At 42.4% G+C, this 24,987-nt stretch overlaps 1 protein-coding gene across 2 annotated transcripts; it reads right to left on the bottom strand.

Moving 5' to 3' along the window:
* Positions 1-3,566: 3,566 nt before the first annotated feature.
* On the bottom strand, positions 3,567-6,991 carry LOC146983377 (uncharacterized). 2 transcript variants are annotated; one of them, XM_085784911.1, is made up of 2 exons: positions 6,755-6,991; positions 3,567-5,843 (listed from the first exon to the last, which is right to left on the bottom strand). In XM_085784911.1, exon 2 carries the CDS (start codon positions 5,697-5,699, stop codon positions 4,476-4,478), a length of 1,224 nt encoding a protein of 407 aa, XP_085641037.1. In that variant the 5' UTR covers positions 5,700-5,843; positions 6,755-6,991; the 3' UTR covers positions 3,567-4,475. The 2 variants fall into 2 exon arrangements, with proteins under 2 accessions (XP_085641037.1, XP_085641039.1); XM_085784913.1 differs by having other exon boundaries at positions 3,567-5,830.
* Between the last annotated feature and the right edge of the window lie 17,996 nt (positions 6,992-24,987).

Here is a 24,987-nt window from a genome sequence, read left to right as displayed (position 1 = left end):
TGTTTGATATAAAAATAGAAGGAGCAGCTACACCTAAAACAATACTTATATCACTGCACCACCACATTCAGGTCACACCGGCTGTAGAGCTGTGTGTGTGTGCGCCCAGTCTAAGTATTCATCTACATATGTGTGTATGAGTGGAAGGGTTTATTCTGCCCTGCTCATGGCTCATACCCATGTCACTGCTAGACTAACATAGTGTTTCTGTTTAACCAGCACAGGAAAGGACTTGTATGAAGTCATTGTGTTCACAGCTCAGACCTAATATTGTGACACAGACACTTGGTTGAATAGATATGGAAGCCTGGCCTGGCACTCACAGTAACTGCTATTGTGCTGTCGCAAAAAAAGCCAAAGCTACTTCTGTTGCATTGTCGAACAAGCTTGTCAAACTGGACTGAAGGCAAGCGTATTGTGTAACCGAGGTGCATATTTTTGATTCATCGTGATCACAAGCAGGAATGTGCGTCAGTCATGCTGGCAGCCACAAAGCGTGGAGGAGATTCAGACGAAGATCAGGGGAGTTAAACTGTTTGGTTAATGGCACTCCTCTGATTTGAACGCCGTCCTCTGGGTGGTTGAAGAGCAGGCTTTTGAATCTTTCAAAGTGTTATTATCCGTCAGGCTGGCACGGAGGGGAGCGTGTCACAGAGAGACTCGCCCTAGGAGGGGTGTAACAGATGTATTTAGATCAGACCTATCTGCTTGGTGATTATCTCAAAAACACTTTCAGGTAGCTCCAATTTAGTTGCAGTGAGGTAAGCACCAAGCAGTACACAATCGACACGGCAGTTGGCACGGAGACAATGGAAATGTAGTTTGGACAGTCAGTGAAGCAACTCCACGTGTCAGATAGCCATCTCCCTGCATCCTGCTCCAGGCACAGCAGTGGTTAAGGTCTGCTCAGTGTCTCAGTAAATGTACGGTATAGTACATTATCCACAGAACAATTTAAACTGGAAAAAAAAATAGCCTGAATGGATGCCTTGAAGGCTAGCTTCTGCTGCGGATGTGTTCATCATCTCCTTTTATCTTGAAGGCTGTACTATCTTTCTGCATGGCAGCAAAAAAAAAAGGGTGTGTGTGTGTGTTAGTGGACGTTGAAAAAACTTGCCCTTGGTCTCTGGTAATTGTCCTTTCCTGCACAGACCTACGGATGTTCCACGTTTCAGCACATTACAGTAATATTGGTATGTGCGATGCATACAGTTGCATTAATTAGAACAATTATTCTGCATAATTGTGTCCTTGAAGGATGTTGAGGACTTTTCACCTCTGATGCGGCGGTAATTATTTGTTCTTGTGTTTCTCCATGCTCCAGTTTGTTGAACACACTTTGTAATTGTCCGTCTCAATTATGCCAAATAACATTTTTCCTTGTTCTTCACTTGGTATTTTGTTTATTTTTCTTTAAAATGCACTCAGTCTAGTCCAGTCTAGATTTCTGCACCTTTTTTTGTTTTTATTTTTGTCAGTTTAGCCTTTTTTCATTCATTCAGAATCCACTCCACACCTACGTCCTGTGACACGTCGTCATCAGAGGGTAACCTCGAACGTGGAGCCTCGAATCTGAACTAAATATGGATTCCCATTCCTTTACATCCCTTTGTTTCCTTCTTTAGCCAGAGGAGACAAACAGCACTGAGGGAGCAGAGGCATTGGCCATGAACTTGGCTCTCCCCCTCCCCCCATAAACACACACACACACACACACACACACAAGCAGACACACACACACACACTCTCACTCTGTCTCCGCATCACTCCCTCTCCTTTTGCACCCCATCCTTATCCCCACCCTACCCAACGTTTTCCCCCCTTCCAGCTATGTCTGCAAGCGTTCCCATGGCAACTGTCGCACTGCCTGCCTAGCAACAGGCTTTATCCTTTCACTGGAAGAAAAAGGGGGAACAGAATGGGGGGGGGAGTGGAGGTTGTGGGGGTTGCGTTTTTTTAATGGGTGCATGGATGTGGGTGAGGACGGTGTTGTAACGGCAGCGTGTTGCAGTAGATTTATTAAATCACTCTCTCCCTCTTCTCTCCACTCTGCACCTGCAGCACTTGCCTCGCCTCAACCTTATTACCTTTCCTTTTTACCACAGGCTTCTGCAGTTTACTCAGGGTATTTATGCTCGCTAAATATTGAGAGTGTGTTTTGAGGCGAATTATAAACAGCAGTGTTTAAATTTCAAAGGTCATGTAATTACAGTATGAATCCTTTTTGTCCCAGCGTCTTCTAACAGATACCAAAAGCTCACATGAATATCCTGCAAACACAACAGATGAGAACATCATCTCTGTAGCAGTAAAATGATGTTGACACGTGCCATGCTGAATAAACTACTGAAGAATTTATCATGATTTGAAATCTTTATTACATCGAATATTTATTTTCTCTAAATTCAATTGACCTTTTCGTACCTGATCATTTGCCTCTGAATGTTTTCTCCTAAATTCAGTCACGTAGAATCACAAAAAAAACCATCAGCACAGTAGCTAAAAAAATAAATATCTATAATTTCTACTAACTTGACCAGCAGGAACAATAAAAATAGCTGTGATAGTGAGAGCATGATTTACGGTATATAAAGTAGAAAGCCAAACACAGACTCTATGGCTCCTTGTCTGTGCTGAAGGTGTTGTCTCTGCTGCCCCCTGCTGACACCAAAAAGGTGAGTTCCAGATTTGAGTGGATATACGTAAATCTGTACTGAAATTCCAACACTATGGCACTTATGACAAAGAGCCACATCAGCAAAGTATTATAAGAATCTTTATTTACACAACGTGATTTTATAATCCTGTAAATTCTGTCACTCATTCCTCTTTGACTGTGAATTCCCCTCCAGGCTGTATAATTAAAGCTTTCATATTGTAAAGCCCTATACAGGTTGGGTAACAGCAGACGCTTTGTCTTTGTCTCTGTCTGGTTGTGAGACTGTCTAGCCTGCAGAGATTGTGGGAGAGGAACCTGCCAAGTGCACTTCTCACCGCCTGCATTTGTCAGCACCTGTCAGTCAAACCTCGCCCTTCTCTTGTTTATCCTTGGCATTATTCTCTCGACTGAGATGCATTTATCCGTCATTAGTAAAATCACGTGGAGGTTCAAAGGAGCCTTTGTGTGTTCATGCTCAGATGTTTAGTTTGATTGCTAGATGCTATTCACAGTAATGACTGTGAAGCGTTATGTTGGTGTTTAAAGGGACACTTCACAGATTTTATCTTGCACTTTTAAAAAGATTTAGGGACATGAAACCTAAAAACCACTGACAAAGTCAAACAGCTAATAGTGAAATATTCTGAACGTAGTGGATGTAAATCCCATAATTATAGTAATTTAGGAGCTTTTTTGTTTCTACCCCCTGACTTCCAAAATCCACAATTCAAGTCAGCAGCTCTTGCTTCCTGTTAAACATTTAAAATCCCAAACTCAAGCTGAAATAACCCCATTGACATCACCATGACATCATTGGGGCTATTATTTTGAAACTTAACAATCTTGTCATTGTCCTTCCCCTTTAAGGATTTCCCCATGTATTGATCAACTCATCACCACAACGCTTAATCTGTCAAATGTATTTATTTTGAATATGAAAACGTACAGAGACACAGCAGACTTTAAACTCCTGTCATCACTTCAGTACAGAAAACACATATAAAATATATTCAAACTGAGCATCAACAGAGACTAAATTGGGATGTGAAACACCAAAACAGTTTGTGTTACAGTGTGTGCTCCTGAAATGGAAACCAGACATGATGTGACATAGTTTTTTTTTTTTTTTTACAGTACACAAGGCCAACAAAGCTTTCCTCCAGCCTTCACGACTAATGGAGGTTTTGAGAGCTAATAATTGCATTTCTGTGTATTTACTGTCTGTCTCTGCCTGTGTTTGCATGGGTTTAAGAGACCCGTCTTAGCAGTGGTGAGAGTCTTACCACTCTAATTACAAAACTGCAAACACGTCCTCCATTGTGATGCACTGACAAATTGCCGGTTGATTTCCAACTGCGTTGAATGGAGCTTCTGAACCACGAGAACCGGTTTCTACATGGAGTGAGGCTGTTTTTAGTTAAACTTGCATTGTATTGGTGTGATGTAAACAGTTGTGTGTGTTTTTAGTTGTCACAGTGTATGGAACTGAAAAACTATTATACACCTAACAAACACTATTAACAGGTAAAACTGTCGGAGCAACACTGATCTGAGCTGGGATTAAGTAGTTGTGTTAGACAGCAGGTTATGAGAATGAATGAATGCTTATAGACATTTATTACAATATTGTACAGTGTATATGAAAGAAAAACGACACATTGTTAGACTTTGAAAGTTGGGTTTCATCAGTCCTTGTAAAACATCTGCAAGGTCCAACACCCGTGTTTCCTCTGCAGAATTTTAATAGGCTCACTTACAGTAAAACATGGTTTTGTCCTTAAAAGTCTAGACGCTGGCAAACACCGACTGACTCACTTCAGTTGACTTTGGCCATGAGCTGTTCTGTGAAAAGCTTCTTCAGCTGAGCCACCTCCTCGCTCAGAGAGCTGAGCTGAGTCTTCAGGAAAGTGTTCTCGTGTTGATACTGGACTTCAGTTTGTCCTTGTGTGGGAGGGGGCTGGAGGCTGTAGCTGGCAGCCGAGGCGTACTGAGGGGACTGCCTCCCCCTCCTGCCCTCCTCTCCCTCCAGCTGCTGCAGCCAGGGGCCGGCGCAGTGCCCTGCTCTCCCTTCACCTCCGCTCAGTCCTTTGTTGACGGTCTCTCTCGGACCTTCTCGTCCCGCCGTGTGCGACATGGGACTGCGCCTGTTGTCGCCTGCGGTGTCGCCGGTGTCGCTGCTCCCCGGCGTCTTGAAACGCAGCTTGTGAGGCAGGTTTTTCATCCCCTCGGCTTGGTCCAGCCTCCCCCCGGTGAGCTCTGCGGTGTGGTGGACCTCGGCCGGGGAGTGGTGGAGGTCGTAGCCCAGCTCCTCTGCCCTGTGCGGTGATAATTTCCCATGATCGCTCAGTCGGTCTTCAAAGAAGATCGGGCTGCCCACGCTGGACCCACCCGGTGTGGAGAATCCAGAGTCCTCTGACATATTACCGGCATCTCTGGACCCCCGGGTGTTCAGCTGGCCTGTCTGGGTGTTGGGATGTGAGGCTGAGGAGCTGGGCAGGACTCCGTCACCGCCATGGAGATAATAGTGGGGTGTCAAGGCCTGAGCGCTGTGCTGAGACGCCGTGGTGAGGGGTAAGATAGGGGTATTGGAGGGGTCTTTGACCAGGCCAAAGCGGAACTTGAGGGCCAGGAGCTCTGCCCTGAGACGGGCGTTCTCCTCCAGCAGGGCCAGGACACGACTCTCCAGGACCATGTCGTTCACACGCCTCTTTTCCCTGGAGCGCTTCGCCGCCTCATTGTTCTTCCTCCTCTTGTCCCAGTAGCCGTCATCTTTTTTGTCATGGGGGATGAACTCGCGCTTACGCCGATTGCTGGAAGAGGGACTCTCTTTGCGTTTGATGGCAGAGCCACGACCCAGGAGGGAGCGCGCCAACAGGCTGTTGGAGGTGAGGATGGACACGGCTTCATCTGTGAAGGACATGGACCCCGCTCCTCCTTCTCCACCTCCACCTGGAGTCGCTGCTCTTGCAGGTGGCTCCAGTGTCTGCAGCACAGCTCCGTCCCGCTGCCCTCTCATCTGCTGGGACTCCTCTTCAAACATCTCGCCTCGCAGGGGTTCCAACGAGCTTCCCCTCACTTCACTGCTCAGACCGGAGAGAGCCGCTGTGTGGTGCTGAGTGTTCAATCGACTCTCAGGATCTCTGGGAGGAGATGATGCAGCAACAGTGCCACCTAGTGACCAAAGCTGTGGAAGGACAGGAGAAGAGGGATTTAGCGGTTACGCAAGAGCCATTACACCACAATATTATGTAACCTCATTACATCTCTCCAATGAAACGGGAGCGACTTGTACCATAACCTTGCAAGGCTCATTATACCACCAATATGGGACAATGTGCATTGTGAACACAACCCCAATTCTCCATACAGGACTTTTGGCAGCAGTGCTGCACACAGCAGCCTTTGTCAATACGAGAAAAAACAGCTTGATTGCAATGTGCCATTAACCTGTTAAGCTCTTAACCTACATTTGTATTTAGTCTGAGACCTAAATAAACATTTTAGGTCAGTCACTCTTATTCTGTCTTCAGCACAGTTACGTGATCGGTTTCCTCTCTGACTGTTTCACTTGCTTCATCAGCACCGGTCCGCTGTCTGACAGGGACGCGCTGATCTCCGGACGGTTCCTGTTAACTACAGCTGACCTGACTTAACACTCAGCATCACCGATATCTCAGACCTACATTTTAATCACAGATCACATTGACTATTTATTTCCGTAGTAAGTTACCAACTCTGTCTCGGTGAAGCTTCCTTCATTTATACAGTAAAACTAAAGAGGATCTTTTTATATGCAGAAAAAGCGAATAAATGATCATTTCCAGCATAAACCTGCAACGTATTCCCATTTCATCTTTAAATCACAGACACCGGCCACAAAGCAGTTGGAGGAGTTGCAGCTTTAAGTTATTTTTAACGTTTATTAAGATGTTAAATCGACTTTTTGGGTTGGTTATTTAATTTCAATGCATCACGTTGTTACTTTAATTGGTGCAATAGTAACCCCGCTTCCTTATAGCTTTTCTAATTAAAACCAGCCCAACACAACATTACAATTCCAAATCGGAGGAAACCCCGAGTTAAAAATAATGTTACCTTAGAAGAATGATCAGTTTTCTCCGCCGGTGCGCATGACTCATCCGCGTCTCCTAACGTCTCGTGGTCCGGTTCAGGAAGAAGCGCTTTTCTCTGTCTCCCTCTCTGGTTTAATGCCGCAGATCCACTCGGCGCTGTTACTTAATATTATCATCGGTGTGGCGCACCTCCACTCTGCTCCACTTGGAATGCCGCGGCTCCTATTTGTAACGTTGAGTTCAGCTCAGGACGGTCCCTATCCTCACTTGAACCAGCGGGGCCCTGTTTGTGTGTGTGTTTCTGACACCGCCTCTCTCTCTGTGACCCCCGCCCCCACCCTTCTCTCCTCCCTCCCTCTCTCCCCCCCACCTCGCCATCCAGAGGAAAGCTCCTATCGGCTTTCACATAACATAGCCTCGCTGTTCCATCATCATCATCACCATCGCCATCATCATCTGACCTCCTTCGCCCCGCCCCCTCTGACAGGATAATCTCCCCTCTACAATTAGGTAATGTTGCGCCTCTGAGTCTCCCCCAGGCATACAAGAGGCAGTTGCTGTGACTCAGTCGTGCTCTAAAAGCGTATAAGTCACAGAAGATATTGAATATTTAAGTGCTTTTTATATTCTTTAGTCATAACGTTCAGGTCTGGAGGTTTATATAACCTAACATCACAAAAAACAAATTTACCTAAAAGGGATTTACAGTCTGAGAAGAATGAAATCCTTTGATTTCATTTGTTTAACAGCTCTAAAACATCCTTATCATTCCTCCATCAGCTTGGTATTTAATAACTCTGCAATTTTATAAGAATTATTTATGAGTTTGACAGATGACAAAGTTCACTACAGGGTAAAAAAAAAAGAAAAAAAGAAAAGAAAAAAAAAGCCTTCAGCTCAGTTAGTCAGGGTCTCAGAAAACGTTATAAAATACGATGGATTTTCCTGTGCGTCTGTGATTGGTGTTGACAGTAGTTGGCAGCACCCCCCACCCTCACCCCAAATCCCAGATATGTGTGTTTGCTTTTCTGCTAGCACTTTGTTGATAAGAAGTTTAAATAGGCAGTTAGAGCTCTTACTCCAAATGTATAGAGCTGCTTTATCTTTAATGACTTTTTTTTTGCAAATAGAAGGATTATACTTTTCTTCATGCATATCTCACACACAAAACATAAGCATGTCAAATTATTTTATACAGTTTACAAAACATGTCTGATTTTGCAAGTGTTTTTTTTTTAAACATACAACAGTTAATAAAACCAATTTGAACACAAACATTAATATACAAGTTGTAAACAATGGCATATAGAAACAGCACAAATACAACCTCAAAAGTGGATGTGGAGCACAAAGTCCCTCACATCCGACATGAGCTTGTTTTTAGTTTACATTGTGCTCACATGATGCACATTCCTAATAAAGTATAATCAGATTACCAGAAAATAATACAAAGTACTCGTAAGTATGAGAAATTGTTGCACAGGAGTTAATGTGAACTTGGAGGCGATGAGGACAATGACATTGGACAGAGGGCAGTAGGTGGGGAAGACGGCAGGAGCTGAAAAACAAATCTTTGCCACGGGGCCCCCCCAAACAGGTTAATCCGGTCACGCATGTCACAAGCAGGTTTCAGGAATTTCTGAGGAGACAAAGGTATGAAAGTGTTGCACTCAAACACGGCCTCCTTTTGCCGGCAGTGCTTTTCCCGGAACCTTCCTAAGGTAAAAGTTCCTTTTCAGGGAATTGTTGGGAAACGGCGCGATGCGTAAATAGTGCATTCAAGGCAACATAAAGATCCAGCGAGGCCGGGCAGTCAGACGGCTGCTGCCTGTGGTGCTGCTGCGGCACTGTCAGACCCTGCAAAATTATGTAATGTGTCACAGTAAGATACACATTTCACAGCACGTAATAGTGCATAATGAATAGTAATTCACAGCGCTTTTAATACCGACCGCACAGTTCAGATTTTTCCTGTTGGTTTAGACAACACATGGTTGCAGCTGTCATTGGTTCACATCTTTATCCAGTGCGTTACACAACATCTGACTCATTGTTACCCCAAAGTGTGATCGGTCCTCCGCAGTGCCTTGGAAGACAACACTAGACCGTATGTGTGTGTGTGTGTGTGTTTGGGTGTATATTTGCAGCCTGCTGTTACCTATGGCTATATGTTGGGCGGCGGGCAACACGTGGCTTTGTGTGCAAAGTGTGAGATCAGCATGGAGGCCTTGGCAGAAAGCCTCATCTGACCTCTGTTTTTACAGTGAACACTTGTGTATGTGTGCGTGTGCGTAGAGGAGACAATGACCTGCATGTACTGTGTCGTATCACATATGTAAACCCCCTGAGCAAACGTCCTGAGGTCGACAGTGAGATACACTCTGAGCCCCTTGACCCTCACTTGTTTGGCCACCTTTGGTCTCTGATAGAGGCAGAGGCCGGTGCCTGTACAGTCACAGTACAGTAGCTGCTTTGTTAATGTGGAACTTTCCACATAAATGTTGCTCCATTCTGCCTCGAAGAGAGTCAACAAACAAAGTCTAAAACAGCGAGAAATACACTTCTATTGGAGATATTTATTTGAAAAGATTGATGTCATTCTCATCTTCATAGATGAAAAGTTTGGAACCATTTCTAAGTGGTTCCCAACTTTTCCCCCCAAATCATAGGGAACATGAAATTCTCCAAAATGTAATCGACCCATATATGAACCTGTAACAATACAGAGGCCGAACAATACATTTTCAGAATACTTTATGTTTTATGGGTATGTCAGTGATAATAAATGAATGTTTAGGACTGAGCAGAAAACAGGGAAAGCCTTATTTTTCCTTTGTTTGACAAAGGAGAACTCACTTGTTGATTCCCATCTGCATTTAACTTCCTGTTTGTAACCAGCTGTTCATTGTTATTCTCCAGTGATTGTCACAGAATTGAACTGTTTTGAAACACTTCCACAGGATCCACAGAATAGAAACCACTGCTATAGGGTGAATGTGATGCTCTCAGTCACTTAGCTTATCTTAGTAGCAGAGCTAAAAAATGTGAAACTTGATGCTTGGCTCTGTCTGAGCAAAACACAATCTGCCTACCATCACCTCTGAAGATCACTAGTTAAGACATGATACCTTTTTAAAATTCAAACTCATACTGCTGTAGGTTTTATTAGCCCTGTTTCCTCCCTGGCTGTTGGTGTTATCCTTTGTATAAATATGAGAGCACTGTTGATCTACCGCTTAGCAGCAAAGTGAATTAGCATATTTCTGAAGAAAGGGAAAGTGAATAAGCGTATTTCAACCTGTTCCCTTACCGTTGTTGATCAGCTGCCAATAGCATTCTCCGACTTGTGTTGTTGTTAAATCCATTTCATTGTAATCACTGGTACCATATTTTATGTGGTTGATATATTTGTGTGTGTGTTTTACTAATTCTACTTTTTTCCTCTACATGCTGAAAAGATGAGAATTGAACAGTCTGGCCTCCTCCTGGTTGGAGGCTAACAGAGCAGACTACATACGATAGCAGCTTAGCCATGTCACTGAGAGCAGAGGAGGACAGACGGTAATGCTGGGCAGCCTCATGTTGTCCATGTACTGCTTGTGTAGTACATCCCCTGCGCCCACAACAATACACCATGCCATAAAAGCTGCTTAAACTACTGGAAACGATGCCATTCAGGCTCCATAAACTTCCCAAGTCAATAAAATGGATCGCTGGCACAAACGGCAAACAAACTGTACGCAGATAGTTGTATTTAAGTAGGTCAATCTGCCGTGAGGCATACTCAGAAATGATTGATTGGTAAATTACATTAGTAGTGAGTTGGCTCTGTAAGGCACTGGCACCTGTGGGTTGTAACAGTGGCAGGGGCTCGCTTTGAAGACAACCGCTAAATCTGTGAAACTGCAGATTCAATCAACTTGACTATGTGGGTTAAATATTTAATAAAACTAAAATTACACTCCTACAGCGTTTCCCTAAGTGAACGTTTTAATATGATTTTTTTAGGCTCTTCTTCATTTCTCCACCGACTGTGGTAAGCGCTTTTCATTTAAAATGATCAAATACTTTTCTGTGACTGACTTGTGGGAGACATTGGGAGGATGGAGAAGTTTTACATGAGCTGGTTGTTATTTCTGGACGGATAGATTTATGGTCGTTTAATACAAGAACATTTTCACCAAATCACTATGTCAGTTTGATTTATGCAACAGGAAGTGAGTTACACCATACATCTGGTGTGCAGTTCAACTTTTGAAATATGTGTAACACTCCTACTTGAGAAAGTGGTTCTGCATTAGACCTCCTTGGAAATGAACAAAAAAAATGTATTTTAAAGAGGATCTTAGCACTGCCTTATATCGACACATCTATAAAATGAGTGTCTAAAAATGACATCTGCTAATTTCTCAGGAAAGATGTTCACAAAACAGATATAAACTCAGATAAAGCAGATTATTTTATCTGTACACACTCATTGCATGGACAGTTTTGTTTTTCTTCAAAGTGCTGTTACCCAATGCAAGCATCAGTGAGTGAGGATTGTGTTGCAGTCATCTGACTTAGTAGGAAAACAACATAAAGAGAGGAGGGCCCACAAGGGTTCAACAGGTTCAGGCTGAATTCTTGACATTCTGGCGGAGGCTCTTATTATGGAACAGCTCACCTTGTAGCTTTGACCTGCAGAGAAAAGAGGGCAGATAACCCAGTAAACAGCATGTAGCCTCCTCTGAAAAACATCTCATGTCTCAAGGGAGCTTGCAAATATTTGCACAACTTTTAGTCACACTGACAGGCCGAAACATGCAAACTGAAAACCATAACTATATGTAATAAACGACAGCATTTAAAGGGCAATAGTGAAAAGACGATAATTGAAGGTGATAAGTAAAGGTTAAGCATCAGCGTGTTAAGACAAGTGTGTGAGCGACATATAGGCAAAGTTTATTCCATTTATGGACTGGTTTTTCTCCGTTTGTCTTGAAGGCTGGTGATGTCTGATATTGGTTCCCCTGTCAAGTACCGGTCAGTAAATCAAATATACCGGTACGGTAGGTGGTTTTGCCATACACAAGACATGTACACATTATTTTTTTTATATAGATACAGTGATTAGAGGTGCAGCTTTCACTTTGAGTGACTAATGGTTTCCTGTGTTTTTCAGTCAAAGACTTCCTAACCCATAAGGAAAACTTGATGTCAAGTGCGTCTCTTGGTTCACTAATGAAACTCATCATTCCACTTCATGTGTGATTGAAAATGAATCCATGGGAAACAAAAGTTAACTGAACACAGTGATGTTCATCTGTTCTAACACTAACCTTAGTTTAATAAACTAGCAGTAGGTGAAATCAGAACTTTTCTTTCTGTTTAAAAGTTCATGAGTCAATTCTGATGTCATTATTCATACAATGCTTACAAATTCTCAACCTCATACTGTGGTATACCACATACTACCACAGTATGAGGTTTTGATGCGTTTTTGACTGTATGATTGAAATGCAGCAGGCGTATTTCTGATTTTTGATATGGACCTGGATTAGTCAACATTAAAAACAATCATTAGCAGCCCCTCATGAAACTTGAATGAGTTTTTCCAGTGAGTTCATTCAGGATTAACAAACCAAACTTAAGAGACAGTTTCAGAACTGCAACTGTATTTGCCCTATAATTAGTCTAAAGTTATGTGCTATATGCTCTTTCCAGGAAACATCTTTGGTAATTATTACAGCACATGCACATTATGGCTGTGCAGTATCAGCAGTAATGGGTCTCTGGATCTGTTGGTAGCAGTAAATGGATGAATGGTAGAAGTTATAAAACCGGCAGAGAGCTCTGGCAGCATGGCAGCAAATACAACTGTTTCTAACATGAACATTTAAAAAGGCTTTCACAATGATATTTCACAGCCCCAGACAGTGCATCCTGGCTTTCTTCATAATTCATCAGCTCTGGGGTAGATTATATCCGCAGCAGTAGTGGGCAGCAGGCTGGATGGATGGATATAAATATCTATGCTCTGTTCTTGCCAAGTAGGTGGCACAGACAAGACTCAACAGCAAGACTGCTACACCGGCTGACCGGCTTCACGAAAACAGCCACTGACAGTCAGACAGATGAGCTGGGAGGTGTTAGCCAAAGTTGACGGAAAGAGGCATGTTATGTAAAGTTCCCTGCAGGACGAGCTTAAAATACACCCAGAACTAGACCACAGGGGAAGTCCAGAGAGGAGGATGGGGATGGGAGGAGGCCATCACTCCGGTGACACAGTTTGTTGCTGCCGGAAGAAGGTCACATAGATGGCCGACCATCGCCTCCAGCTGAGCGTCGTAGCACCACTTTCTCTGATCCTTTCTCCAGCTGCTGTTTCATTTTGTCTCCACTCAGATTCCTCACATATTCCTCCTCTAATCCCTCTGCTTTCTTCTGCGGTGTCCTAACATCCCCGCACTGCCGCTGAGTGTTAATTATTGTATGAGGTCATAAACCCCCCCCCCCCTCTCTTTCATGTTTGCTTCATTATGGCTTCGGCTTTAGAAAATCCCTCTGCAGTGACACAGTGTGCCGCGGAACTGTGCTGCACCAGCATGGTATCATCCCGCTACATGCCAGCTTGGCCTCATTTCACCTGCCATGTAATGTTATCTAATGTGATAACACTCAGTCCTAGACGACCGACATTATGAAAGATAAGATGAGCTCTTTCTTACGCCCTCAGTAACATTAGATATTAACAAATCCAGCTTCATAAGTAACACACATTCCTCTGACCCCTCAACATGTTTACCACTCTAAATTAAATTCTGTTTTGCTGTTTACTCCCTCTCTTCTTCTCTTTCTATTTTGGCACAGAGTGTACCAACACACTCTCGGTTGCAGTATCTACACACACACTGCTCATAGCTGCACATTTCCTATCTGGACTGGTACTGCCACTGATAATGTGTGTAGTATATCCCGTAAAAATGTAGTTTTCTTCCTGAGATCAGTAAACGACTGTGTTTTTTGTCTTTTTATTGGCTTATTAATTTGTCATAATGTAAAACATTTCTAAAGTTAGAATTTTATCTTTTCTTCAGAATTGGACACCACTCATGTCTACGTGTCACTGTCTTTCATATGAAGTTACAACCAGGGGCTAGTTAGCTTAGTTTAAATGGTAAATGGACTGCACTTCTATAGCACTTCTCTACTGTTATCAACCACTCAAAGCACACACTATAAGCCAATTTCACCCACTCACAGTCTCACACACACATCAGTTTCTACCACACACACACACACACACACACACACACACACACACACACACACACACACACACACACACACACACACACATTTTCATGCTGTACTTTTTTCTGCACGTACAGAACTCTTCTATGGAGAATCAGACCGCTGACCTTTTGATGATGATGATGACCCGCTGTACCTCCTGAGTCAGAGACAAAGAGAAGTCCAAAGGTAACACATTCCAACACCATTAAACTATCACAATCAACTCGTTACATCTTGTTTGTTTAATCTGCAAAGAAATTAAATTGTGAAATCAACATGTCCCACTCTGCCTTGGCCCATAAAACTACACTGTGTCATTGTTTCCCCTTCAGTGATTAACTTAACAAACTTAACACACAAGACATGGTGTGTTCATTTGTGTGTTGCACCAGCAGCTGGTTAGCTTAGCTAGTACAACCAGTGAAAGTCATGTGTTAATTTTGTGCAAACAATTGAAATTTATGACCAGGGCAGCTTCATAGAGCTGTGTGGATCTTTTCAACCCTCAGAAACAAAGTGAATACTGTAAGCTATTCTGTTTTGCCAAATTCTGCTTTAACATTTATAGCTACCTGGCAAAATACACATTTACAACCATATTGGGCTCTCTTGGTAATCATTTATTTCTTTGTTTGGCTGGTGACTAAGAAAAATGCAGTTTAAAAAGAGAACTATGCTCATGTTGTGAATCACCGGTCCCCTGAGACATGTATTTATGTAACAGCTTGTCTATACCGCAGACGCACAGTGCCTATCCAAGGCTCATACACATGAGAGATGTATTGCGGTGTCTATAAATAGGCTATGACTCAGTTTGTTTGGCTTGGGGGGTTTGTTTCATAACAAGCAGAGCGTGTGCATGTGTCTGAACTCATGTGGGTATATGTTTATTGATGATTTGTTGTCAGTGGTACATGCTCCCCCTCCCAAATGTTTCAGCCATCCCTCGGCTCACTGCATCACTCCTGACCTCAGTCTGCTTTCCAACTCCACCAGCCAGGTGAAGTGTGTGTGTGTGTGTGTGTGTGTGTGTGTTTTTTGTGTGTCAAATCTGGGAAACCACAAGCAGGTAACCTCTCCAGCACAGTGTCAACACAGACCCCGCTGTCTGCGCCGTAATCAGACAGAAATGTCAGCATCACTTGAGCACTGGCCTCCGACACACATTAGAGGGAAAACATTTGGAAAGGCTCTCAGACCGACTGCGAAGCCAAGAGCCTCAGACCCACTTCCCTCCTCATGCTTCTATTCTTAGGCTCTGAAATACGTCACACTGTTACCAAAGCAACCACTTTTGATCGTTTGGGGATGATGGTGGGGTGGGGGCTGGCTTATGAAATGCTCATAAAACAAATTACATATATTAGAGGGGACGTGTCTCTCGAGAATGTGGGAGGATTAATTGAAATCACAGGGAAATCTGCACAACATGCGCAAAACTGTACTAATAGAAGCATTTTTCTAAATTATAATCAAGCAGTTAAGTTACTGGTGAGTTTCTTTCATACTAACTGAAGACTTTATATCACAGATTTAGTAATGTGTTGATAAGCCGGTAGTCTGACATTTATAGCCCCTTTCTCACTGGTCAAAAAACCCACTAACATCACTGACATCAGGCATTTGTCAGGGCTGCAATCAATACAACAAGTCAACAACATTCGCACCCGGCTCAAATTGCTCTGGATTTATGAGCTCTGATTGATTGATGTAAATGTAACACCCACTCATTTTCACCCATTTTCCTGTAATGTCTTTTTTGAGTAAACAGTCTTCTTAGAGTAAACAGACCTGTCACCTGTCCATCACGTTGCTGTCTAAACCAGAAACACTGTGGCTGCGCTGGAGGATGAAACGGTGAGATCAGCTTCGTAATAGGCCTGTTGGAGTAATCGTTTTAAAATTCTAATTGCGATTATTTAGTTAGGACGATGTTAAAAACGTGAAATCGTAAAATCGATAGGGTAATTACGGTACAGCCCCCCATGTATCTGGGCTGCGCTGGGTTACCGTAGTGACTACTGCCTCCTTCCTCCCATCACGATCTCCCCTCGTTGCCAAAAAGACCAATGGCCTTTTTCCACTACAGCTCTTCTCAGCTCGACTCTACTTGGTTTAGGTCTTTAGCATCACAGCTGAGTTCTTCAGCGGTGGCGAGTCGTCATATCACGGAGGCTAGATAGATTTGTTGAATCTTTTTATTTTGCAAGGAAAGTACTACATCCATAAATGTAAATGGACACCCAAAAAAACTAATTTTCATGAATTTCAAATTACAAACTACACAATATGAAAGACAGAAAAGCTATAAAAACTATTTTTTGTTTGTTTGTCTGTTGTAAGTACCTATGTGTATTAATAATAATAGATAAATAGATAGATAGATGGATAGATTATTATTAGACTCCAGGTCCATTTAAAGACACATAAACAGCACACATAAAATAGTTTGTCATTTCACAAAAAAAAATCGTAATCGTAATCAGAAATCGGTTTTAGAGAGAAGGAAATCTGGATTTTATTTTTGGGCAAAATTGAACAGCCCTACTTTGTAATAGGTTTTAAAAACATACAATCAAAGCAACTCTCATGGAGGCTCTGTCACTTACACGATCATCAACCCATATGCAAGGGATGGATTGTACCAGTTTACACAGTGGCTATAGCTGCTCATTCTCCTTTGTCTGTGTTGTTTGTGCCCTCAGTCTGAATAGAAAGGTCAATTTTGCACCTGCAAATGTTCTGTGTAAAGGTTATTTTGAGATGAGCTGTTTGACTGTCGGTCACATCAGTTACATGACTAAATATGGACAGCTTCCTCATGGTCAAATATAAAAACCTCGTCATCTGTGTGATGTAACTCTGACCTTTTTTTGTCCATAAATCATCAAAAGTAAGAGTGAGTCTGGGATGAGAAACCCTGTAGAGTGCAGCCCATGTAGGATGTAGCATGTTTGAATCTAACTCATGGCCCTTTGCTGCATGTCATCCCCATCTCTCTCTCCCCTGATCTCCTGTCTCTCATATGGTCCTATCATAATTAAGACATTAAAAAAGCCCAAAAATGGGGCATCGTATAGCTCACTGGGTTGAGCAGGCGCCCCACATACAAAGTTATAGTCCTCACTACAGCGGGCCCGGTTCAATTCCCCCGGTGGCCCTTTGCTGCATGTCACCCCCCCCCCCCATTTCCTGTCTCTTTCTGACTGTCCTGTCAAATGAAGGCATAAAAGCCCCACAAAATACTTCAAAAATAAAAGTTGTCCCTGAGAAAACAAACCCTCCACTTTCTTTGGCCTTAATCGCTTTCATTGAGTCCCTTAGATGTAGAACTACTTAGTGCAGCCAATGCAATACAAACACTCGCAAAAAAGGGTGTTTAATTTGAAGAAGGATTTAAGGGGAGATTTGGAAAGTCACACAGGCTTTTTCTTAGACGGAGCATTTGTTCGTCCGTGTTACTGAAAACCGACTGGAAATGTACGATGTTATCAGCTGCATCAGCCCTCGGAGATAACTCACCCACTAAACAACATTCACCCTAGCAGCTGCTGTTGCGGTTTGATATGTGTAAATACGCCATCTATCTCACCCAGACACTGATTTACATCCCCATCATAATGTGGCCGAGACGAGAGCTCCGTCTCATGATGAATGCAGATAGAAATCTCACCGTGACGAGGAGTTGAGGTGTCAGAAGTTTTTAACATAGTTGACTCGGTGCCAGGCAGATGGCTGGGTTGAGAAGGGGTAGGGGGGCAATTAAATTATTTAATTTGGGAACAAAGGGTGTATACAGACGGAGTGCATGGATGTTATGTAAAGCTGGTTATGTAAAGCATGCTGTGCGGTTGCATAATCTGTTCATAATCAGAGGTTTGTACAGATATAGATGGCCCAGTTTCCACCTTGTTCATTGCAGCATGACAGTGGCACAGTGTCCTGAGCTCAGGTTCACCCGAGGCAGCCTTGGCAGAGGGTCTAATGTTGTTGAACCTCAGCCATCACAACAGCACTTAATAGTCATTTCCTATGCATGTTTTCTTTCGCCACACGAATACGAGCAGATGTTGAGGTTGTTCCTGGCGTGAGCCATACTCCGTTTGTTCGATAATCTGGCCGCTCCCTGAAATCCTTTGACATGACATGACAAAGTATACGCAGCACAGCACAACGCCTCTAAGGCATGTCACACAGATTGCACTGTAAGTAGACAATCAGCATCAGAAACAGTGTTGTTACATGATCTGCATATACTGCCCAGGCTTTTCTGGGTGTAATCCTGCAGGGTGCCACTTAGAAATCACATGGGACGCTTATGTTTTCTTATGTTTTTCCCTTTCAAAAACAAATGCATTATACAGATGAACAGATAACGGATGTGAGCAGATAACTGAGCAAAAGCTGAACTTCTGCAGTAATATTCATTCACCCTGCTCACCCTCTCCATCTGCAGTGACGTCCTGATCTCCATGTCAGTCGAGGATACGTGTTTATAAAAAATCAGCAAAAGGAGGAGCCCTGTGTGTCCTCAGAGCCCATATCATCAGATACAGAGTTTCTCTTCAGCATCAAATATGATCCTTTTTTTTTTTTGTCTGCACACGCCACACTAGAAATACCATGAAAGGTAAACAAACAGGTTGTAAGATAAAAGCAAACACCCTGAGCTGAAGAATGTAATACTTTGAAAATCGGCAGAGGTTCATCTGGATTTACTGGCAAAACAACAAACTCAAACTAGAGACCACTCCACCAAATGTGTGAAATGATTGACAAGGAAACTTTTCATATGTTTATAAACTGCATTGTAGCATTGCAGTGGGGACCTGCTCAGTCCCACAGGAAAGAGAGAAATGTGGGATCACACTTTTATTTGATTCCAACATAACCCGGTGTGGAGCAGAACCTCTAACATTAGCCGAACTCCAGGACTGGCCTGGCTTCCTCGTGGTGGAGAGATACTACTGAGTGCATGTGTTTGTGGTGAACAGGGCTTTTATTTGTAATGTAGTAAGTTACGAAACAAACCTTGTGGTTTGTTGAAAAAAAGAGCATCTATTGTGTAAGAGTTCTCTGTCATTATGACGAAACTCTTGCCTATTGAAATACTTTTCCTCTGAATCTGATGTTGACTATCAGAGGAGCATCTAGGTAACATCTGCTGCTGCACCTTCTGTACTTTGACAACAATTAACAGGAGTTCATTCGGCTTTGAAAGTGAGAGTAGGTGGTTGTGCCTTTTTTGTTTTTACATCACAAAAGTCCTCCACTCCTTTTACTTGCTCAATCAAGGTCAAACAGTCATAAGAAGAAGAAACAGCTAAATTTGTTATGAGGCAAGCGCTAACCTTTCATAACATGAAGTGGATCTTGTTACATGAGTGCTCAAGCTCCTATGACCAACTAAGGTCATGTTTCCTGCACTCCCTTTGCACACAGCTTACAGTATCTCATTTTTAAAACCACATAGACAACATTGCTGTGATCACAGCAGACCACAGATAACAGAGGATTCTCTAAACCAGCGTGTTTGGATTGTCAGGATGTTTATAAGAAGTTAATTATAATCCCATATAAAGGACTCATTTCTAAAGAGCATTCTGTAACAGCTCTGTACATTATTACTGAACAGACATCAATTGAATGTCTCACACATGACTTGCATTTATATTCAAGATATGAAGGTTAAGACGGGGACAATACGTCAGTCCGACCGTCTATTTCTCCGACTACCCATTAATCTGATTTATTCTAGAGGGTTATGGTTAGGCGAAGGTTTATGGTTAGGGTTGACTAATGGAGATGACTAATGGACGCAAAAATATAGAAATGTATGGTCGGAGAAATGGGGAGTCGGACAGAAATCTTAGCTTAAAGGAGAATTCCGGTCATTTTTGACCCCTAAATCGTTGTCCTGATGGTCACCCAGTGTTGGGGGGAGCAAAAAACGCTACTAAATTTGATGCAGGCAAACCGGAGTTGCACCATGGCAAGACGACGCTCGGGATAGCGACAATGCTAACCTATGGGGGCAATTCTTTCAACCACAACAAACACTCAAAAAACAATCAAATACCTATAGTACATGACTCGAATCCTTATGACACACCACTGAACTCATATAGTGTACAGTATAAACAGTATAAACTTTTATATATTTGTGTTTTTGCATGTAATCACTCACCTCAGATAGCCTAACTCTGAAACATCCTGGAAAGATGGGGCGGTGCGTGGCGCAGTGGGTAGAGCGGCCGCCCCATGTAGAGGCTACAGTCCTCGCCGCAGGCGTCCCCGGTTCGAATCCCGCGTCGGGCAGACCTTTCCTGCGTGTCATTCCCCCTCTCTCTGCCTCCCCATTTCCTGTCTATCTCTACTGTCATCACTATCAAAAAAAAAAAAAGCTGAAACATCCTGGAAAGACAATACTATCCAATCGCAGAACGCCTGCTCTCCCCGCCACAGAAACAAACACTTTTTCCTTGTTGTGATGATTTCTTTACAAAAATAAACGGTGAAGCAGTGCAGTGGTAATGTCCAAAATATCTCCGACCGTTTATTTTTGTAAAGAAATCATCAGTGACCATCAGGACAACGATTTAGGGGTCAAAAATGACCGGAATTCTCCTTTAAAGGAAGGGTAAAAGAACCTTAAAAACAAACAAAAAAACAATAAAATACATTTTGAAAATACACAGTTCAGAAGTCCGAGCCCCTTTCTTCAGACTTCTCTCTGAGGCCACGCCTCCAGAGCACAGGAACACGCAACGCTTGTTCTTTTCTGCCGTAATGTTGTTGCAACTGTTTCGTTGAATTTAGCAAGCTAGCATAAGCTCTGGCTCTGGCGTCGTCTTTCCCGTACCATAAGTCAATGAAGACTCTGAGCATGCACGCGATCAATGCATGACAAGGCGGGATAGATGGCAGTTTGATAGACGCATCACGATCCAATCAATTCGTCCAAGGTGTTGAAAATGATTGGATGGTGTTTTTACTGGATTGTCCTTTCCACGGTTGACTGACATTTTAGTGAAAAAGCAAATTAATTGGTGGAGTGTGAAGAGAATTTCAAGCAATTCAGTAAAAGATGCTCCAGAAAAAGATCTCCTCCCCGACCATGATTGATACATTTTTTAATTCATACCTAACTTGCTGTATGCACTTATACATAAGACTTATTGGCATTTTTTGCTTCACAATAAAAACATTAGTAGTTTGTTACGTTTGTTTAATTCTATTTCCTGAAAGCTAAGATCTAATCTTCTAGGCTCATCTATTGTCTACAGTTCATATGTATTTATCTACAATTCTATTGATAAAAATAATTCTGTTACAGGCGTAATTCCCACCACACTGAAATCTCTGAGAGTGGTTTTTGTTGTTCTCATGAGAGGCTTCCTATTTCGGTTTTAACATTCAGCGAGGATGTGATCTTCACTTTTATGTAATGTAGACTGCAACCTAATCCCAGCGGTGTTCCATACAGTGGATTGAAAGGATTTTCTTGAGAGTCGAGTGAGAATACTGTCATTCCTTTAAACCCCGAAATAGAACGGGAAGCAGTTCAGCAGCAGCCACCAGAGAGGCTAACCATGCAAAAAGAGCTTTGAACAGTTGGCTGAAAGAGCTTAATTCAGACTGAATACTCAGAGTCAACCACCCAGGCCAGCGGGCCAAGAGATGGAAGAGAAAAGTGAAAGATTAGAAACTTGTTCGGTGAAAGGATTTTGTCCCAGGATGGTTTCTGAGCGCTCTGTGACCTGAGACCACCCTGCTCAACCACTGACCTGACAACTCAGTCGATGAAACAGTGCCAGCTTCATATTTCCTGCACTATTATTTAAATATTGTAGTGTCAAATTATTACAAGATATAATTCAGAAAGCTTAGGCCTTTTATAGTGCAGAAAATGTTCACTCACTCGAAATGTTCACAGACTTGAGCTTCTTACAGAGTCGTTCTTACACTCTGCCACCCTCATTACAAAAGCAGGAGTGCAAAGTATCTTATTACCTGTAATACTATCCTCATAACTAACTGAGAACACTCTCAAATCATCAATTATACTTCATCTAAGCAGATTCTTTGGTTTAAGCACCAGCTACTTTCAGAAATGCAAGAATTACAGAGTAGCCTGTGGTTATGCAGTTCTGGCCCAGTCCAGAAGAGTTTTCTTTGAAGCTCTTTTTTTCTTTTTCTTATAGCTTCATTTTATTTTAGTGAAATGATGAATACTTCTTTGTGGAGCATTGGTAAAGTGGTGTATGACAGATTTGCAAAGTGGCTTTATTTACATGTGTTGACAGCAAAAAAGTTTATCTTGCTGTTTAAAGGTACAGTTCACCATTTTGGCTATAAAATGCTAATTAAGCTGTAGAGGTACTGATAGTTGGACCCTTTTTCCTCAGACAGAAGTGTTTCCAGTCTAGCTGAATCAGTGGAGACTTCACTCTGAGTGAACTGATACATTTTTTATGCCATGTGCCTCAACAAGAGAAGAAAAGTGAGAGATGTGAGAGTCTTTTAGGAAACCCCACCACGGGGACAAGACACTGGCGGCGGTGGTGGTGGAATGGGGAAAAGGGAGAGGACATGGATTTGATGAGGAATGAACTCCGACAAGCTCAACCTGGCACTGAATATGAAGACTGGCGGTAGGGAATGAGGTGGAGGTGTTTCCAGCAATAGACAACGAAACGACAGCCAAGAGCAGAAGTGAGGTGAACAGCTTTAAAGTTTGACAGCAATGACATGATGGGCTGATTGAGAGAGATAGAGAGCAACACAGAGTTGTAAACAAAGTATTATGACGGTCTTCTGATCAACCCAGGTTGTGAGAAACCCTAACCCTTATACAACATAAGAAATATCAGGCCAGCACTTGGTCCAGACCATGATCATCTCTTGCCTCAACTACTGCGATGACCTTCTGGCAGGCCTCTCTTATGCAGACCGTGAAACCCTTACAGATGGCCCAGAATGCAGCAGCCCGTCTGGTCTTCGATCAGCCCTTAAAGGGCACGTCACTCTGCTACTCGTTGACCTACACTGGCTACCCATGGCTGCCTAAATAAAATTCAAGTCACTAATGCTTGCTTCCAAAGTGACTTCTGGGTCTCTTAAGGCCTGTGCTCCTTCTTGGCCCTCGCTGTTGTATTGACATCAGAAACTCAGAAACTACCAAAATAGAGAATTTTACTTTCATCACACATCCTTAAATTATAATCTGCAACAGTCACATGTTTTACACACAGTTAATTGTACAAATTTACATTGTCATCATGTGTGTGACAGATCCAATGAATTTAACCTGTTAGCTTTTACAGTGTTCATCAACTCTTAACTAAATCACCTTCCAGTCTGTGGTTCCCCGGTGGGAAACCTGTCAGAGCAGGGGTGTCCCTCTCCAGTTTGAAAAATCTGTTGAAGTCTAATCTCCTCTGAAAGCACCACCTCTCCAAACACCTCTGGTACCCTAACACGCTTAACTAGCACTTACTATGCACATTTGGTGCACTTCTTTTCTTGATATCCTTGCACTTACTGAATAGATAAGGCACTTACTTACACAAAGGTCTCTCTGATGACCCTCACCGGTGAGTCGCTCTGGATAAAAGCATCTCCCAAATGAGTAAATGTAATGTAAAGTGGAATTAATTTATATTGAGCTTCATTTGGCTCCAGCGTCATATCTATCAAGAAAGTGAGAAAGCCAGAGATTCATGGCAAATAAAAAAATAACATGATTAGCGCTAGTATACGTCCTTCTGAGAAACAGACCTAATGTTTGGCTATGTGTACAATGCAAATGCAGTTAGAAACAGCTGCGTTTATTAGGTTCCGAGAAAAAATAATATATAATAATAATATTTAAAAAGAAAATCATTGTGCTTTCCAGAAAATAAGGTATAAGAACAGTTTCACAGAAAAGCAGTGAAATTCAAAGCCCGAGGCAAATGGACAAAAGGATGACGTTTGATTGTGCATGACTGCTTTGTATTACTGTTGGCTGTTGTAATGTGGGATCGTGGAATTAGACAATTGAGTTCTCATTGGGTATGAAGAAAGAGGGGAGAGGAGGAGGAGGAGGAGGAGGAGGGGAGTGTGAAAACGAATAGAAGGGTTTATTGAGGACAAAGGCTCAACTTAGCAGGGCGATCTGAGGTCTGTTTATTCTGTCCTTACCTCATGCTCCCGCTAACCATGTTTATTCATTCATTTCACATCAGTAAGTGAAGAAGAATCATGGGCATGTGCAGCAGCCAGAACATGTCCCTCTGTGGAATGAGAACATTTGTTGAAATATGTACACTTTATGTAAACACACACTGGGGAGTGTAATGTACTTGTCCCATGAACTCGAATACCCCTTGATTAACACCACTCGTTGTGTGTGTTTTAAACTGCATTATATAAGGCTCAGTTAATTATATAAACATTTACTAGATATCGCTACAATTCAGTTTCTTTCCCCCGCAATCGAACTGTCAGTGTTCAAGTCAGTTACGTCTGTTTTACATTTGTATTATTCTGCCTGGGCATGCAGAAGATGGATGTTTGAGCTTTTACTTTACCTATTACTGTGGGATTTGTATTTCAGCTATTCAGCTATTCTGTTTGTCTTTTGCTTTTGTTATTTCAGCCTTCCATGTGTTACCTTTAGTGAAACCATTTATCCATTACCTTTATGTAAATGTCAAGCATTGATCCATTACATTTTGAAAAGTATTTCATCCATTTATTCATTAGCTCTTTCAACTGCGCCCCTTTCCACAGCTGTTAATCCACTTCACTGGCCAGTTATTTCACCCTTTATATTCCATATTCCTATTTCATGAGTTTAACTAACTATAACATTTATTTATAACACTTAAATTGGTGATTTGTAAGATAACTATTTCAAACACCTATCTATCAATAAAGTTAAGCTATTTAAACAGTCCCCTTGTGGCAAGCTTTCCATTTTATTCAAAGGTA

This window comes from Trachurus japonicus, chromosome 8 (genome assembly GCF_045865225.1).
Source record: "Trachurus japonicus isolate A0001 chromosome 8, Traja_1.0".
Classification (NCBI taxonomy): Eukaryota; Metazoa; Chordata; class Actinopteri; order Carangiformes; family Carangidae; genus Trachurus; species Trachurus japonicus.
The sequence above is the reverse complement of the archived record's forward strand: the minus strand, read 5'-3'. Positions and strand labels throughout refer to the sequence as shown.

Coding starts and splice junctions, on each gene's coding strand:
- LOC146983377 (XM_085784911.1), bottom strand. CDS start 5,699: ATGTTTGAAGAGGAGTCCCAGCAGATGAGAGGGCAGCGGGACGGAGCT.